At 48.4% G+C, this 14,069-nt stretch overlaps 1 protein-coding gene across 50 annotated transcripts in view; it reads right to left on the bottom strand.

Annotated features, from left to right (window-relative positions):
* Positions 1–14,069, bottom strand: part of MKNK1 (MAPK interacting serine/threonine kinase 1) — a 42,057-nt gene continuing 27,988 nt past the window's right edge. For 31 of the 50 annotated variants that reach the window (XM_035251373.3, XM_035251364.3, XM_078331638.1 and 28 more), the window contains 7 exons: positions 13,716–13,820; positions 10,317–10,372; positions 6,716–6,811; positions 4,969–5,163; positions 4,206–4,370; positions 2,818–2,861; positions 1–1,390 (listed from right to left, as the gene is read on the bottom strand). In XM_035251373.3, coding sequence (XP_035107264.1) covers positions 1,159–1,390; positions 2,818–2,861; positions 4,206–4,370; positions 4,969–5,163; positions 6,716–6,811; positions 10,317–10,372; positions 13,716–13,820 — 893 coding nt within the window. In that variant the 3' untranslated portion in view covers positions 1–1,158. The remainder of the gene's footprint in view (positions 1,391–2,817; positions 2,862–4,205; positions 4,371–4,968; positions 5,164–6,715; positions 6,812–10,316; positions 10,373–13,715; positions 13,821–14,069) is intronic. The other 19 variants (XM_078331652.1, XM_035251380.3, XM_035251377.3 and 16 more) reach the window with 1 other exon arrangement.

Raw genomic sequence — 14,069 nt, forward strand, 5'->3', positions numbered from 1 at the left:
TAGAATTGAAGTTTTATTAAAACAAGCACAATGTATAAAAGCACCGTGGTGGTGTATAAACGCCTGACACATGCAAATCTATTTTCTCTATGTAACTCAATAGCTCAGCTTATCTGAATGGCTGTACCTTCACATGCTCTGGCAGCAGGCACTGCATCGCTCAAACCAGGGCAGTGAGGCTGCCCCCTCCCCATGTGGCTTCACCTCAGGCACAGAGCTCCACCTAACTGCCCAGATCTGTGCCACCCACACAAGGACCTGGGAACACAGCAGCAGACACCGACTGTCTCTAAGTTTGTCATAGGAACAGCTTTAAAATCAGTTAAAACCATAGAGAACGGCTGATTAAAACCCAAATGCAAGGACATTCCAGAAAGAAGAGCAAGCAGTTACTCTCTGGGAAGTCCATGGGCTTGGAGTGGGAGTTTAAAGTCCCATCTTTGCTGGAACAGCCTGGTTAAAAAAAACCAACTTTTTTTTAAAAAAAGAAATAATACTGACTTTAGCAGCAATCACAAACAAAGGGGATGATAAATGAGGGACACATGTTGGTCACGGCAAAGAAAGATTATGTGCTTCTCTGTGCTGCAGACTGGAAGACTGATCTGATTTCCTGAATGAGAAAGGCTCCTGGACCTTCCCTGAATTGAAGGGATGGCTTTGCTCAGCCAAGGGAGAAGACGGGCAAAGAGGACATCCAGAGGACAGAGGAAGGTGGAAGGACCTCCAGAGGAGGGTGACAGGGCAGAGAGGGAAGAGGCACGTGTCGGCAGCCTCTGTCAACTGATGCTTCTCGTTTCTCCCTGCAGGCTGCAGCCCCAGCCATCGCTACAGTGGTGAGCGCAGGCCGGATCCCAGATCTGCAGGCGGGTGAGCAGGCGGAGCCCAGCACAGAGAGGTTCCTGCTGCAGGCGATTATGCAAAGTGACAAGTGATTGCTTTCCTTTTCAAAGACAACCCCTTTGGATAAAGCTTTTTCCTCCAGGACCCAGGGGAAATGGGGGTTGGTGGGAACTTCAGGGCCTTTACAGACAGAAAAAGCCTGAATGGAGCCACAGAGCAGACCCTGCTGCCTGCTCTGCAGACTTTAGCCACACAGGTTTTGAGGGGGACAATGCTTGGCCAGGCCTAGGGCCTATAAGGCGTGACCGGAGCATGTCAGAGTGCTGTAGATAGGCTCCCGTCTCCACCACGGCCTGCCTGGGCCAGGGCCCGCCTCCGGGCCAGGCGTGACTTGCAGGGAGGGGAAAGCTTCATGGAGCAGAGGCCATCAGCCAGTGCCTCTGGCTCCTCAGCTAGTTCGTTCTCGTTCTCTTCGTGCTGAGATAGCTGGCGGTTAAGGGCAATGGCCTCAGCCGCGAAGAGCGTCAGGTCCATTGTGCTGCTGTTCCTGCAGGGTTGGGGAAGGCACAGAAAAGAAGGTGACAGGGTTCTGGGGTCTGCCAGGCCAGCTCCGGGGCCCTCCCACTCGCTGCTGTGGCTCTACACTCCCACCAGATCTTCCTGAGCCAGGAAGGGATGCTCTCGCCAAAGTAGTTGTTACAGAGGTTTGGAATCTTGCTTGACTAGGGACTGCAATTTGAGTCCCACATACCATCCCTGGATTGACAGCAAGGGCAAGCTCCCCCTTCTCCTCAGAGCACCCTCCTCTGAGCTCCCACAACTCTACATACCGGCAGAGACCGGGCACATTAAATGCACCTGTCTCTCCCCTCTCCCTGCCCAGGTGGGGAGCTCCAAGAGCAAGGCCTGTGTCGCTTATGCCGAGTCCCCAGCACCCAGCCCAGGACCAGCCATGGACAGTCACTTTGGGTTTGCAGAATAAATCTTCTAAGGTGGGTCTGAGGTTTGGTGCATAAAGGCATCTGGAGGCTACTCTAGAGTCAGGTAGGAACCCAAATTGGGCAACAGCAAATGGGTCACACAAATTGAGACTATGGAGGTGTATGACTTCCTTGTGCAGCTACTAAAAGCTGGTCATGAGGCTGGTGCCAAAAGGGTTTCCCACGCTGCTTAGCCCTGGCCCTTTGGGAACAGGACAGTCCAACTGTGAGGGTTTAACAGCCAGGGGCTGCTGTGTGGCCTTAGCAAGTTAACTTGATCTCTATTCTCCTCTCTCATCTAGAACACCTCTCTTGAACTCATTGTGAAGAGTATGGATATAATTATATCCAGCCCTTAGCATCACATTGACATGTGGTAAGGACTTACTACTTTTTTTGAGAGAGAGTCTCGCTCTGTCGCCAGGCTGGAGTGCAGTGGCACCATCTTGACTCATGGCAACCTCTGCCTCCTGGGTTCAAGTGATTCTCCTGCCTCAGCCTCCTGAGTAGCTGGCATTACAGACACCTGCTACCACGCCTGGCTGTGGTAAGGACTTAATCCTGGTGACCACTATTAAAACCGTCCGTCTAGTACTGTATGTCACTCCCACTGCCTTTTGGTGTCCTTCACTCCTGCTCCTTTCACCAAATGCAAGGGCAGAGGGAAGCCTTGTGTGAATAACCCACAGATAAGGTCTGTCTTTGGGCTGTAAGTTATAGTTCAATGGGCAAAACAGGCTTTTTTTCCCTGCCAACAGTGCTGGGGGGGCCTTAAAGTACTGGAGGGCAGAGGGGGCAATCTAGGTGAAGGAAGGGAGGGGTGGGAGACAGATCCAGAGTAGAGGAAAAGAGAGTGAGGAGGGGAAATGGGCAGGGAGCCCCTTTGGAGACGGCTACCTGAGCCTAGAGATGGACTCCCTGGGCCCCTCCTCCATCCCCATGGTGGTTGAGAGCTTGAGGGAGAGCAGGGTGTGGGGGTGGTCAGAGCATTTACCTCTGGAGGACTTGCGGCGTGGGGAGTCCCTTTTCTGGAGCTTGCTAGAATGGGAAGGACAGATGTGTAGGTAAAGCGCTGCTCCCTCCTTCCAAGAGCTGCCCCACCCAAGCCAGCAGTGGGTAGGTTACTAAGGCTGCTGGCTCAGCACAGGGGCTTGGCTATGCTTGCTTGCAGGGTCAGGTCTTCCAAGCAGAGAGCAAGAAAGGTATAATCTGCAGTCCCAGCCCCCAACACAGCTGCTTCTGCATGGAAAGCCCCTCTTTCCTTTTGCCTGGCAAAGTCCTAATCATCCCCGAGGACCCAGCTCAAAGGTCACTTCCCTTGTGAAGTGCATTTCCCCTTCCCTGCCTGCCACCTTCCTGCCTCAGTCTCAGGCCCAGGGTGGGGTGGGTGGGGGGTCCTGCTCCCTTTGTGCCCCTAGCACTTTTTTTTTTTTAAGAGACGGGGTTTCACCCTGTTGGTCAGGTTGGTCTCGAACTCTTGACCTCGTGATCCACCCATCTTGGCCTCCCAAAGTGCTGGGATTACAGAAGGCCACTGCGCCCGGCTGCCTCTAGCACTTTTTAGAAGCCTTTGTCATGCTGTAACTTAGCCCCTTGTCTACTTCTCTCCACTAGGACAGAGACAGGGACTGGGTCTCACTTGTCCCTCTGGCTCGTGGTAGGTGCTCACTTATGGGTCTGGAAATCAGCCACTTAGACACTTGATCTGGGTCCCCGTCTGTAACACAGGCTGGCAATGCTTGCCTCCTTCCACTTATAGGGTCACTGAGACCAGACAGGGCCTGGCACACCAAAGAGACCAGTAAGTCATGGGAGTGTCTAGCAGACCCCTTGGAAGGCAGAGGTCAGGTATTGTGAGTAGCCAAGGAGGATTTAAAAAAATGTTTTCTAGTGAAGACATGAATTCTAAGCTTAGGGACAAATACCACCATTTGCCTTTCAGGCCAGCTGTATGCAGACCCCCAGGCCATGAGGAGAACCTGTGTGTTGCAACTCGGCCACAAAACAATCAGCACATCAAGGCCTTGCTGGCTTCTGGGTGCTCTCAGCTAATGCTGCTTCTGCATAAGGGGATGATACTATAGACTGAAAATGACGACAGCAGGATGCTTAAAGGGCTGGGTGCATGCACCAAACCCCCAGATGACTCTGTTGGGGCTTAGTCTGTGGCCAAGGTTAGAGCCAAGTCTATGGCCTATAAGGGGCTCAGTCTGGGGTGATAGGCGGAGTCAATTCGCTCTACACGCACAGGGATGGATGGTGTCCTCTTCAGCTGTATCAGCCAAAAAGGCTGGTGATCAGTACTCGCTGGTATGACAGCTTCCTTGTGGCCATGCCACAGGCCTGGAGTGGTGGAAAGCACCCCTCCCCAGAGTCACTCACCCCCTGCACCCATGGGTGCTGCAGAACTTGGGCGGCGCTGAGTCTCTGCTTCGCATCTCGCACCAGGAGCTTGGAGATGAGGTCTTTGGCCTCACTGGAGATGTGCGCCCAGTCCTTGTCAGGAAACTCATACTTCCCTTCCTGGATGCTTTCAAACAGCTTGTCCTAGGTACAAAAGATTCCTCCTGAGGCCACACTGCCAGAGATGGGCAGGATGTGCCTGTCATTGTTTTGATCAACTGGCCTCAATTGACCTCAGCTACAGGTGCAGCTCATGGCCTGGGGACGCCACAGACTGGGGCCTCTTCCCAGACCGACCCCACACTGTCCCCTAGATGATCAAACTATACAGAATGCCCTTGGCAGGCTGGGATGGCTATGCCATCCCATGGTGGGCTGGATGGGTGATGAGTGGAGATTGCCTATATAATGAAGCCCAAATTCTTTGGCCCTTCCTAGAAGGCTCTGCCCACATCTTTGCCTGTGCTGTTCCTTCTACTTGTAATTCTTGTCCCTCTTTCTCAGAGCAGGACGCACCCTTCAAGAGTTGTTCAGCTAACAATCCTGCCCTGAACTCCCAGCTGGACAGAATATCTGATTATGTCTACTTTACCTTGTGGCTACCCTGACAGGAGAGGGAGAGGGCACTCTGAGCCCCCATTCAGATCAGGAACGCTCTCCCAGCCCAGTCCTGCTTGACCTCCCACAACCACACTGACCCCCAGTGGGGTCTACGTAGTGCTCCCTGGGGCTGCCTACTCACCTGGCACACCCTGCAGACCTCGCCCCTGTCCCAGCCACAGTCAGCCCCGCAGTGACCCACGAAGGGCGGGTAGCCGCTCAGCATGATGTACAGGACCACGCCCAGGCTCCACAGATCACAGCGCTTGTCGTAGAATGAGGCCTGGTCTGTGAACACCTCCACCACCTCAGGGGCCATGTATTCTGCAGAGCCGCACTGTGGGGGCCAGGGATCAGGGAGGGGGAGATGGCAGAAAACAGAGAGGCTGAGACACAGCAGAGCAGATGGCAGAGAGCAGACTGTGATGGGACTGGGGCAGGAGACTGGAAGGATGGGATACAGAGCAGGAAGTAATTAGGTAGGCCAGCCAGTGAGCCGCCTGATCCCACCAAGCCACCTGCAGACTGAGCCCCGTCATCCCCCCCATCCACAGGATCAGTTCCGGGTCACCTTCTTATCCTTTCAGTTCCTCCTCCAGCAGGCCAAGACCCTTAGCCAAGAAGTTCCAGAAACCCCCCCTGCCTCAGCTCCCTATAAACAGATCTTTCATGTACGGGTACTTAAATGTACCAAGAATATGGCTCTGAGAGGGAGATCCAGTTCCACACAGCAAGATTTCTTAAAGTGAATCTTGTCAAGCTCTCCTGCTAGCTCAGAGCAGGAGGTGGAAGAGTTTACAATTAAGAGACCATCAAAGCTAGAAAAGCTCTTAGAATGAATCCAGCCTCCCCACCCCTCCCATTTATAGATGGCAAAGGCAAGGCCAAGAACAGGGCAGGGATTTGTTTGAGCACATCAATGGCAGACCTAGGACCAGAATCCGGATTCCTTTCTCCCACCCTTGCGTAGAAAACGGCTGACAGGAATAAAACATTCTTTTTGCTCCCCTCTTCATTGTTTCAGGCTCACCAAGAAACAATCCCTGCACAGGCTGCAAAACTAATTTGACTGAAAGATGGTAAGTGTTCTCAAGAAAGGATATTTTCTTTGTTACTAGCAATTAGAGTTAATGACTTGAAAACAAGGTAGTTCAGTGTGTTAAAAGCTAATAAAGAAACATTCCTGATAATGTTGTTTAGAATAAGATACAACACAGGCATATTTAAGGGCATGTCTCAAAAGGGTTACTATGAAAATTGTCTTGTGAAGCATACAAATCTCAAATGAATCATAATAGTTATAATCTATTAGGTGTGTACAAGAGATTTCTGAGGAAGAAGTAGCTCCCAGCAGCACCTTCTGGTCATGAAATGTGATATCAGGGAAGCAAACAGGATAACTTGGCCAGGCAATCCCATGTGCATAGCCTGAGACCTGACAGTTCCCACCAGAGAGAGACTATCCTGTCCAGTTGGAGAGGACAGCTCCCCATCCCCCATCACAAGGGGGCTGTGCTGTGACTTCAGCAGTTGGAATAGGGCTTACAGAACTACCCACATGCTCATGTGCAAAAGGGCTGGCCTGGGAGTAGGGTCCGTTTTCACCTGGGTCAGGAGTCAGGGTTCAGCCTGTGCTTATAGATGTAATTTGTCTCTTCATTACAAGAGAGGACCACCCCAAATATCCGTTTCCTTAGCAACTAAGGGGTCAGAGCCCCTTAGGGCTTGGGAGCCACCAATACAGAGCAGCGAGCGAAATGACCACTCAGGCAGCAGAAAGTGCTATAGATCCACTTGGTTTTCCATCCTCAGCTCTCTGTTCTGGACCTCTCAGCTTTGGGTCAGGGAAACATTCCAAATACTTAGGAGCCCAGAGGAAGCATACATACTGGGGTGGTCAGCTCTGGTGTGGTTATGGGGGTACAGGAGTTGTTCAGTTTCACCCCACTGCCCAAGTCAAAGTCACAGATTTTCACTGGAGACACCTGAAAAGCAAAACAGAAGCCAGGGTCACAGATGTAAGAAACTAGGAGCCAGGCAATGGCTATATGGGTGCATGGCCATGTGGCTCTCACACACAGTTGGTTTTATCTACCAGGTCACGTCTGCTCTCCAGAGATTAACAAGAAGTCCCCTGAGGGTTTTTCCCAAGTATCTTATTCCCTGTTCTCTCTTATTTCCCAACTAAGGGATAAATGAGTGGACTATTTGGTGTCGGATTATTGTGAACTCGGACTAAAGTGAGTATGGAACTCTTGCTGGCAAACGATGGTACAGGTTGCAGCATAGCAGCTAGGGAAGTTACTATGTACTCCCGAGACACAGACTCCTTGCAGCTCATTTGGTGGAGTGCAAAGGAGCTTGAAGTGAAACTCCTGACTGCCTCAGGTGGCTTAGTGTGACAAGCTTGTCTTGGGGGCTTGCTTGGGACTTATCAGTCAAAACACGGAAAGTCCTGTGTTCCAGGAAACCCCTCAGTCCTGGGAAAACTAGGATGGTTGGTCACCAACGGTGGCATCAACACAGCAAGTCTACCAGAACTGGTTGCTGTGCCTGAGACCACAGGCAGGTGCCTCATCTGTGGAGACAACCAGGAGGGCAGTTTGGGTGCACACAGGAGAATGGCCTACGTGGCGCGTAAGCAGCACGGTGAATGAATTAAAATGCTGGTTCTGTGAGACCCATGTCCTCGTCAGGAAGCTGGGCAGGTCCCTCAACTTCTTTCTCTCCTTCCTTCCTTCCTCCTTCCCCTTTTCTCTTTTTCTTTTCTTTTTCATTTAGCCTTTTTCTCATTGGTGGTAAAATATAAAGCATAAAATATGAGATTTTTGCCATTTTTAAGTAGACAGTTTAGTGGCATTAATTAAGAACATTCACACCGTTCTGCAACCATCACCACGATCTGTTTCTAAAACTTTTCCAACATTCCAAACAGAAACTCTCCATGCATTAAGCACTAACTCCCATTCTTTTTTCCCCCTAGCCCCGGGTAACCTCCAATCTGATTTCATTAATTAATAAAGACTTTCTGTCTAAAGACATCTGGCTTATTTCATTTAGCATAATGTTTTCAAGGTTCATTCATGTTGCAGCGTGTATCAAAATGTCATTCTGTTTTATGGCTGACTAGTGTTCCATTGAATGCATGTACTACATTTTGTTCATCTGTTCAGCTGCTGATGGACACTTGAGTTGTTTCTACCTTTTGGCTATTGTGAATAATGCTGTAACGAATACTGGTATACAAGTATCTGTTTTCAATTTTTTTGAGTAATACCTAGCAGTAGAATTGCTGGGTCATATGGTAATTCTGTGTTTAGCCTTTGAGGAATTGCCAATCTTTTCCACAGAAGCTACACCATTATACAATCTCACCAGCAATGTATGAGGGTTACAATTTCTCCATATCCTCAACGACTTATTATTTTCCATCTTTTAAATTACCGCCTTCCCAGTAGTATGTGGTGGTATCTCACTGTGGTTTTAATTGACATTTCCCTGATGACTAAGGATGTTGAGCATCTTTTCATGTACCTGTTGGACATTTGTATACCTTTTTGGAGAAATGTCTGTTCAAGTCTCATGTCCATTTTTAAACTGGTTTGTTTTTTTGTTGTAGAGTTTTAGACATTCTTTATATATTTGGGATATTAAACCTTGACCAGATATATGATCTGCAAGTATTTTCTCACATTCTGTAGATTGTATTTTCACTTTCTTGATAGAAAATGTCCTTTGAAACTTAACCTCTCTTTAAGAGACAGGGGTCTCACTATATCACCCAGGATGTCCTCAAACTCAAGGCTCAATCAATTCTCCTACCTCAGCCTCCCAAGTAGCTGGGACTACCAGCTTATTTTTAAATTTTTTGTGGAGATGGGGTCTCGCTTTGTTGTCCAGGCTGTTCTTAAACTCCTGGCCTCAAGTGATCTTCCTGCCTCAGCCTCCCAAAGTACTGGGATTACAGGTGTAGGCCACTGCCTGGCCCCAGTTATTGCTCTCCTTCCCCTTTCCCATTTTTACCTTTCCTTTTCTCACATTCTTGTTTTGAGACAGCCTGCTGCCCAGGCTGGAGTGCAGTGGTGTGATCACGGCTCACTGGCTATACATGTTTCCTAACTTGAGTTTCAGTTTCCTCATCCATAAAATGAAGGTAATAATAGTAGCTACCTCATGATATTTTATAAATACTAAATAAATATAAGTGCCTGGTACAATGTAAGCACTCAAGAAATGTCCACTGTAATTATTAGTAATAATCATAATAAATTATAAAGGCCAGAAAGAGTGACAGGAGGTGACAAGATCTTATTTGAGTGAATCCATTATTATTCCCCATAAAAGAGTTGTGAATAGCAGACTGACTCATTCATTCAAGGCCACCCTTTATTTACAAGGCACAGCTTCATCCAGACCACAATATATATGTTCTTGCATACACACATGCACATATACACATAGCTGTGAACACAGGCCCCAACACCACCAGGGCCTAAATCTATCCTAATAAACACAGAATTTGTCAAATTCATATACTTCCATTTACTAGTAGATTAAAGAAATCTGCTTCATATAAGATTAAGTTGTTTGGCTGGGCGTGGTGGCCCAGGCCTGTAATTCCAGCACTTTGGGAAGCCAAGGCAGATGTATTGCTTGAACTCAGGAGACAAGCCTGGCCAACATGGTAAAACCCCCAACTCTACTAAAAATACAAAAATTAGCTGGGTATGGTGGCACATGCCTGCTGTCTCAGCTACTTGGGAGGCTTAGGCAGGAGGACCACTTGAGCCTGGGAGGTTGAGGCTGCAGGAGTTGTGATCATGCCACTGCACTCCAGCCTGGGTGACAAAGTGAGACCCTGTCTCAAAAAAAAAAGTTATTCACAACTTATATCAACTGCTGTAAAGATAGGTGCATTGGACTAGAAAATATTAATGTTTTCTGCAAGTCTCATATATTTTCCAAACTCTCAGGCTTATACCATGATTAAGAGCAAAGAAAGGCTGGGCGTGATGGCTCACACCCGTAATCCCAGCACTTTGGGAGGCCAAGGCAGATGGACCAAGGTTAGGAGAGTTCAAGACCAGCCTGACCAACATGGTGAAACTCCATCTCTACTAAAGATACATACAAAAATTAGCCAGGCGTAGTGGTGCGTGACTGAAATCCCAGCAACTCAGGAGGCTGAGGCAGGAGAATCGCTTGAACCCAGGAGGTGGAGGTTACAGTGAACCAAGATCACGCCACTGCACCACTCCAGCATGGGTGACAGAGCAAGACTCCGTTCTGAAAAAAAAAAAAAAAAAAAGCAGTGAAGGGACAAGGATGGGCAGAAACATCACATAGTAAATGTGACATTCTCACATGTCCCAGATGACCAGTTCAAGTTGATGCCTGAGGCCAAGGGAATCACTAACAATCCATCCTGAAAGCAAGGGTGGCTTCCTCGGTAAGTATAAACTTTAACATTCCAAACTGGGTCTGAAGTACCTTTTCTGGAGATTCACACAATATATTTTCTGGCTTCAGATCACGATGAGCAATGCCTGACATGACAAAGAGCAAAAAAATGGTTAACATATGCACATAATTATCAAACATTCCACACACAATTAATTTTTTCCAAATGCTGTTGTTCGCAGATTAATTCCCAATTATGGTACATTAAAAAATCAACGAGCTGCAGGAGGCAGAAGTAACCAGAGACACAAACCAAAAGCACACTTGATTCTGCAAGTTCTTTTGAAGCGGAGGTTTTAGAAGTCTGGCAGGGATAAGAAGGACTAAATGAATCCCAGCCAGCCTACCCCTCAGCACACAGTGAACACCAAGAAGGCCTAATGCAGAGCAGAGCAGAGAGCTCTGCAAACGGCAATGCTTGGAACAGGAATGCAGAAATAATTAGTGCCTTGTTTAAGAGATCTCAGGGGGCTTGACTGCTCTACCTCATTTCTTCTTATGTGGGTAATTAAAAAAAAAATTCCTTCAGTGCGACTCTCTGAATGTTCAGAGGAGCAAGTGTTAGTTACCAAATGTCCCAAAGTGACTGATTCCCTTCTCACCCACTTTGCAAGTCCAAGGCAGCCCTACCAGCAGCAGAGCAAAGACTGCTTTGGCCCCAGGATGCTGTTATTTTTTGTTATTTATTTTTAAAGATAGAGAAGGGGTTTCACTATAGCTCAGGCTGTTCTTGAAATCCTGGCCTCAAGAAATCCCCCTACCTTGGCCTTCCTAAGCATGGGGATTACAGGTGTGAACCACCACGCCCGGCCCACCGAAGGTTGTTGTTTTTAAGAGAAGACTCCTGCACTTTGGCCAGGCCTCCTGAAGGAGACTGGAAATAGCAGCTTAGCCCATGAGGGGTTAACCTGCTGACCTATCCAAGAAGGCACCTGGGGGAGAGCTCTCTTCTAACCAAAGAAGGGGACAAAGAACCAACTCAGGGCCATGGTGTTTTGGTAGAGGACACAGAAACCTCCCTTTCCTCTTTCCTTCCACAGCACCTGCAGCATAGGACAGGGCTGGAAGGCTGAGCAAGAGTCAGAGCTATGGCTTGGAAATACTGGAAAGTGGCAGCGGATTCTCCGGGTGATGGGAGAAGCAAAATCTGCTTCACTAAAACTCCCTCAATGATCAACTTTTTTGGCAGTTCTCCAGGTCCTGACTAGAAGGCAAAGGCCCAACCCAGGCTGCGGGAGCCACTTCACTAAAGAAGAAAAACCTGAGCTCCAGCAAGCTCAGTAACTTCATCAGTCACCTAATTGAATGAGAACCCAGAGCAACTCAGTCCAGGCTGTACAAATTGAGTGGCACTGCAGCTTGCCGCACTAAAAGTGAAAGATATTTTCCATTACAGCAAGTGCTCCCACAGAAGGATCACAAGCCGCACATGGAGCCTTACTCTCCAAATAGGCGCCCATGGCCCTGTCGTCCCTCAGCCTGAGAACTCAGAGAGCCAGGCTGTAATAATGGGGCTGCCGTGTGAGCACAGCAGCCATCGAGCTGCTCCGGTTCATTTCCCAGAGGTTGAGCTGCAGCGTGTCCAGTATTTAAAAGTATGGAACTTGTTTCAGGGCTGACCCATTCTTGCCCAATTCATCTTCCCTGTGTGAAGTTATTTAGCAAACAGCCAAGTTCAGCTGGAAATCGTTTTTCATCCCCTCCAACTTCTAGTCACATGGGCAGCTGGGCAGCTAGATGTTAACAAGCGCTTCAGAACTCCTAAGACACCACCAGCCTCCGCTCCCTTCAGTGCATTCTTGTAAATAAATAAATAAAAAATAAAACCTGCCTTTACCACCCCTTCCAAGGTATGGATCTTGTAAAAAGCGTGACCCAGTTTTGCAATCTACAGAGGCAGCTTGGGGAGCAGTTGTAAATCTTTGTCAGGCAGGTGTTACCTCTATGCATCCCAGCTTTCAGAAGCGGAGCTGCTGCTATTCATCATGCTGTGGAAGGTACAGACACCCACTTCTAGGAGTTTTCAGCCTAGGTGCAAATCAGGGCCCCAACATAGGCACTGTTGGTATGCAGACCTCTTTCAGCCATTGGAAGAGGGAGGTGGGGTCAATGAACTTGAACCCCCCAGAAACATGAGCCACAGTGTTCTGCACTGGAGTGTGGGCACAGGCGGGATGTGTGAGTGGCATGCCCACCGTTGGTCCTGGGCACCCACAAGGCTGGCCAGCATCCACAACAGCAGAGAGGGCAGACCTAAGTCACAAGTTATTCATTTCACTCCCACCCCACCTAGCCAGAATGCTTTACTTTAAGGGAATTAGTATTAGGAATAAAAATTCTTTCTTCCTATTGGGGGTTGAGGATGGAGGAAATCATATTTATTGAAGAACTATGACATACCAGGAACTATGCTGCACATATACAATACATACACAAGTACACATTTTTCATCTTTAAAAGGCTTAGAATAGTGCCTAGCACCTACCAAGTACTATACAGTGTTAACTATGGTTGACGATGTTATTATCTCAAATTTTCACCAAAGGGCAGGCATTATTACTGAGAGAACACAGAGCTGGAAGAAAGGTGAAACCAGAATTCATTTTTTCCAGGGTACTGCTATTAGGCAAATAAAAAAAATGTAATAGTCAAAGGATTTATGGAAATATAAAAACAATTTGTGCAAAGATTTAATTCACTACAAAAGTTCCTAAATCAGTCATAGGGGCTGGGTGCAGTGGCTCTCGCCTGTAGTCCCAGCACTTCAGGAGGCCAAGGCGGGTGAATCACCTGAGGTCAGGAGTTCAAAACCAGCCTGGCTACATGGTGAATCCCCACCTCTACTAAAAATACAAAAATTAGCTGGGCATGGTAGCGAGCATTTGTAAGCTCAGCTGCTCGGGAGGCTAAGCTGGGAGAATTGCTTGAACCCAGGAGGCAGAGGTTGCAGTGAGATGAGACTGTGCCATTGCACTCTAGACTGGGTGACAAGAGCAAAACTATGTCTTAAAAGCAAAAAAGACTAGGAGGAATAACACCAAGATATTCACACTTGGTGTGAATTGTGAAGGTCGTATTGTGTATAAGCTTTATATTCCTCACACAATAAGAATCTAAGAAGAGAAACATCATACACACACAGTCACATATACCCTGTTCAATGTGAAATTGATTCTTTCTCCTCCCTGCTCTTTCTCCTGTATTCCTATGCTGCTCAACAGCTCCACCATCCACCCACCATTCGCAGCAAAGCCTAGGAGCCATCCTGGACTGTTTCTCCCCAACCCCCATGGGTAAGCATGTTCAAACCTCCAGTTGCTTGCCAGCCACACCATCTCCTGCACCAGCCCTCTGCCTGGCCTGCCACCTCCCTTGGTACCCAGAGACTAGCTAGCCCAGCCCACCCACCAAGGCAAAGTCGGGGTTCACCTTTGGTATGCAGGAAGTCGAGGGCAGCAGCAACGTCCCGCACCACTCGGCTGGCTTCTCGCTCATTGAAGTGCTTCTGCTTCTGGATGTGGGCTAAGATGGAACCTTGGGAACAGAGGGGACGCAGAAGAATGCCTTTTTGGGCTCTCGTAAGTAACTTAGAGGCTAAGTTTTCCCCAGTTTGGAAAACTTGGGGTGGACACATAGGGATTCATCGCTTATTCATCACTACCTGTCCAGCACGAAGTATAGGGCCTGGCACAGAGGAGTACGAGCTTGTATGTCTGTTAAACAAAACTGACTGTTCTCTTCTGTACCTGTCTATGAGGAGCTCAGAAGGGAGAGAAAACAACT

Source organism: Callithrix jacchus, chromosome 7 (assembly GCF_049354715.1).
Source record: "Callithrix jacchus isolate 240 chromosome 7, calJac240_pri, whole genome shotgun sequence".
Taxonomy (NCBI): domain Eukaryota; kingdom Metazoa; phylum Chordata; class Mammalia; order Primates; family Cebidae; genus Callithrix; species Callithrix jacchus.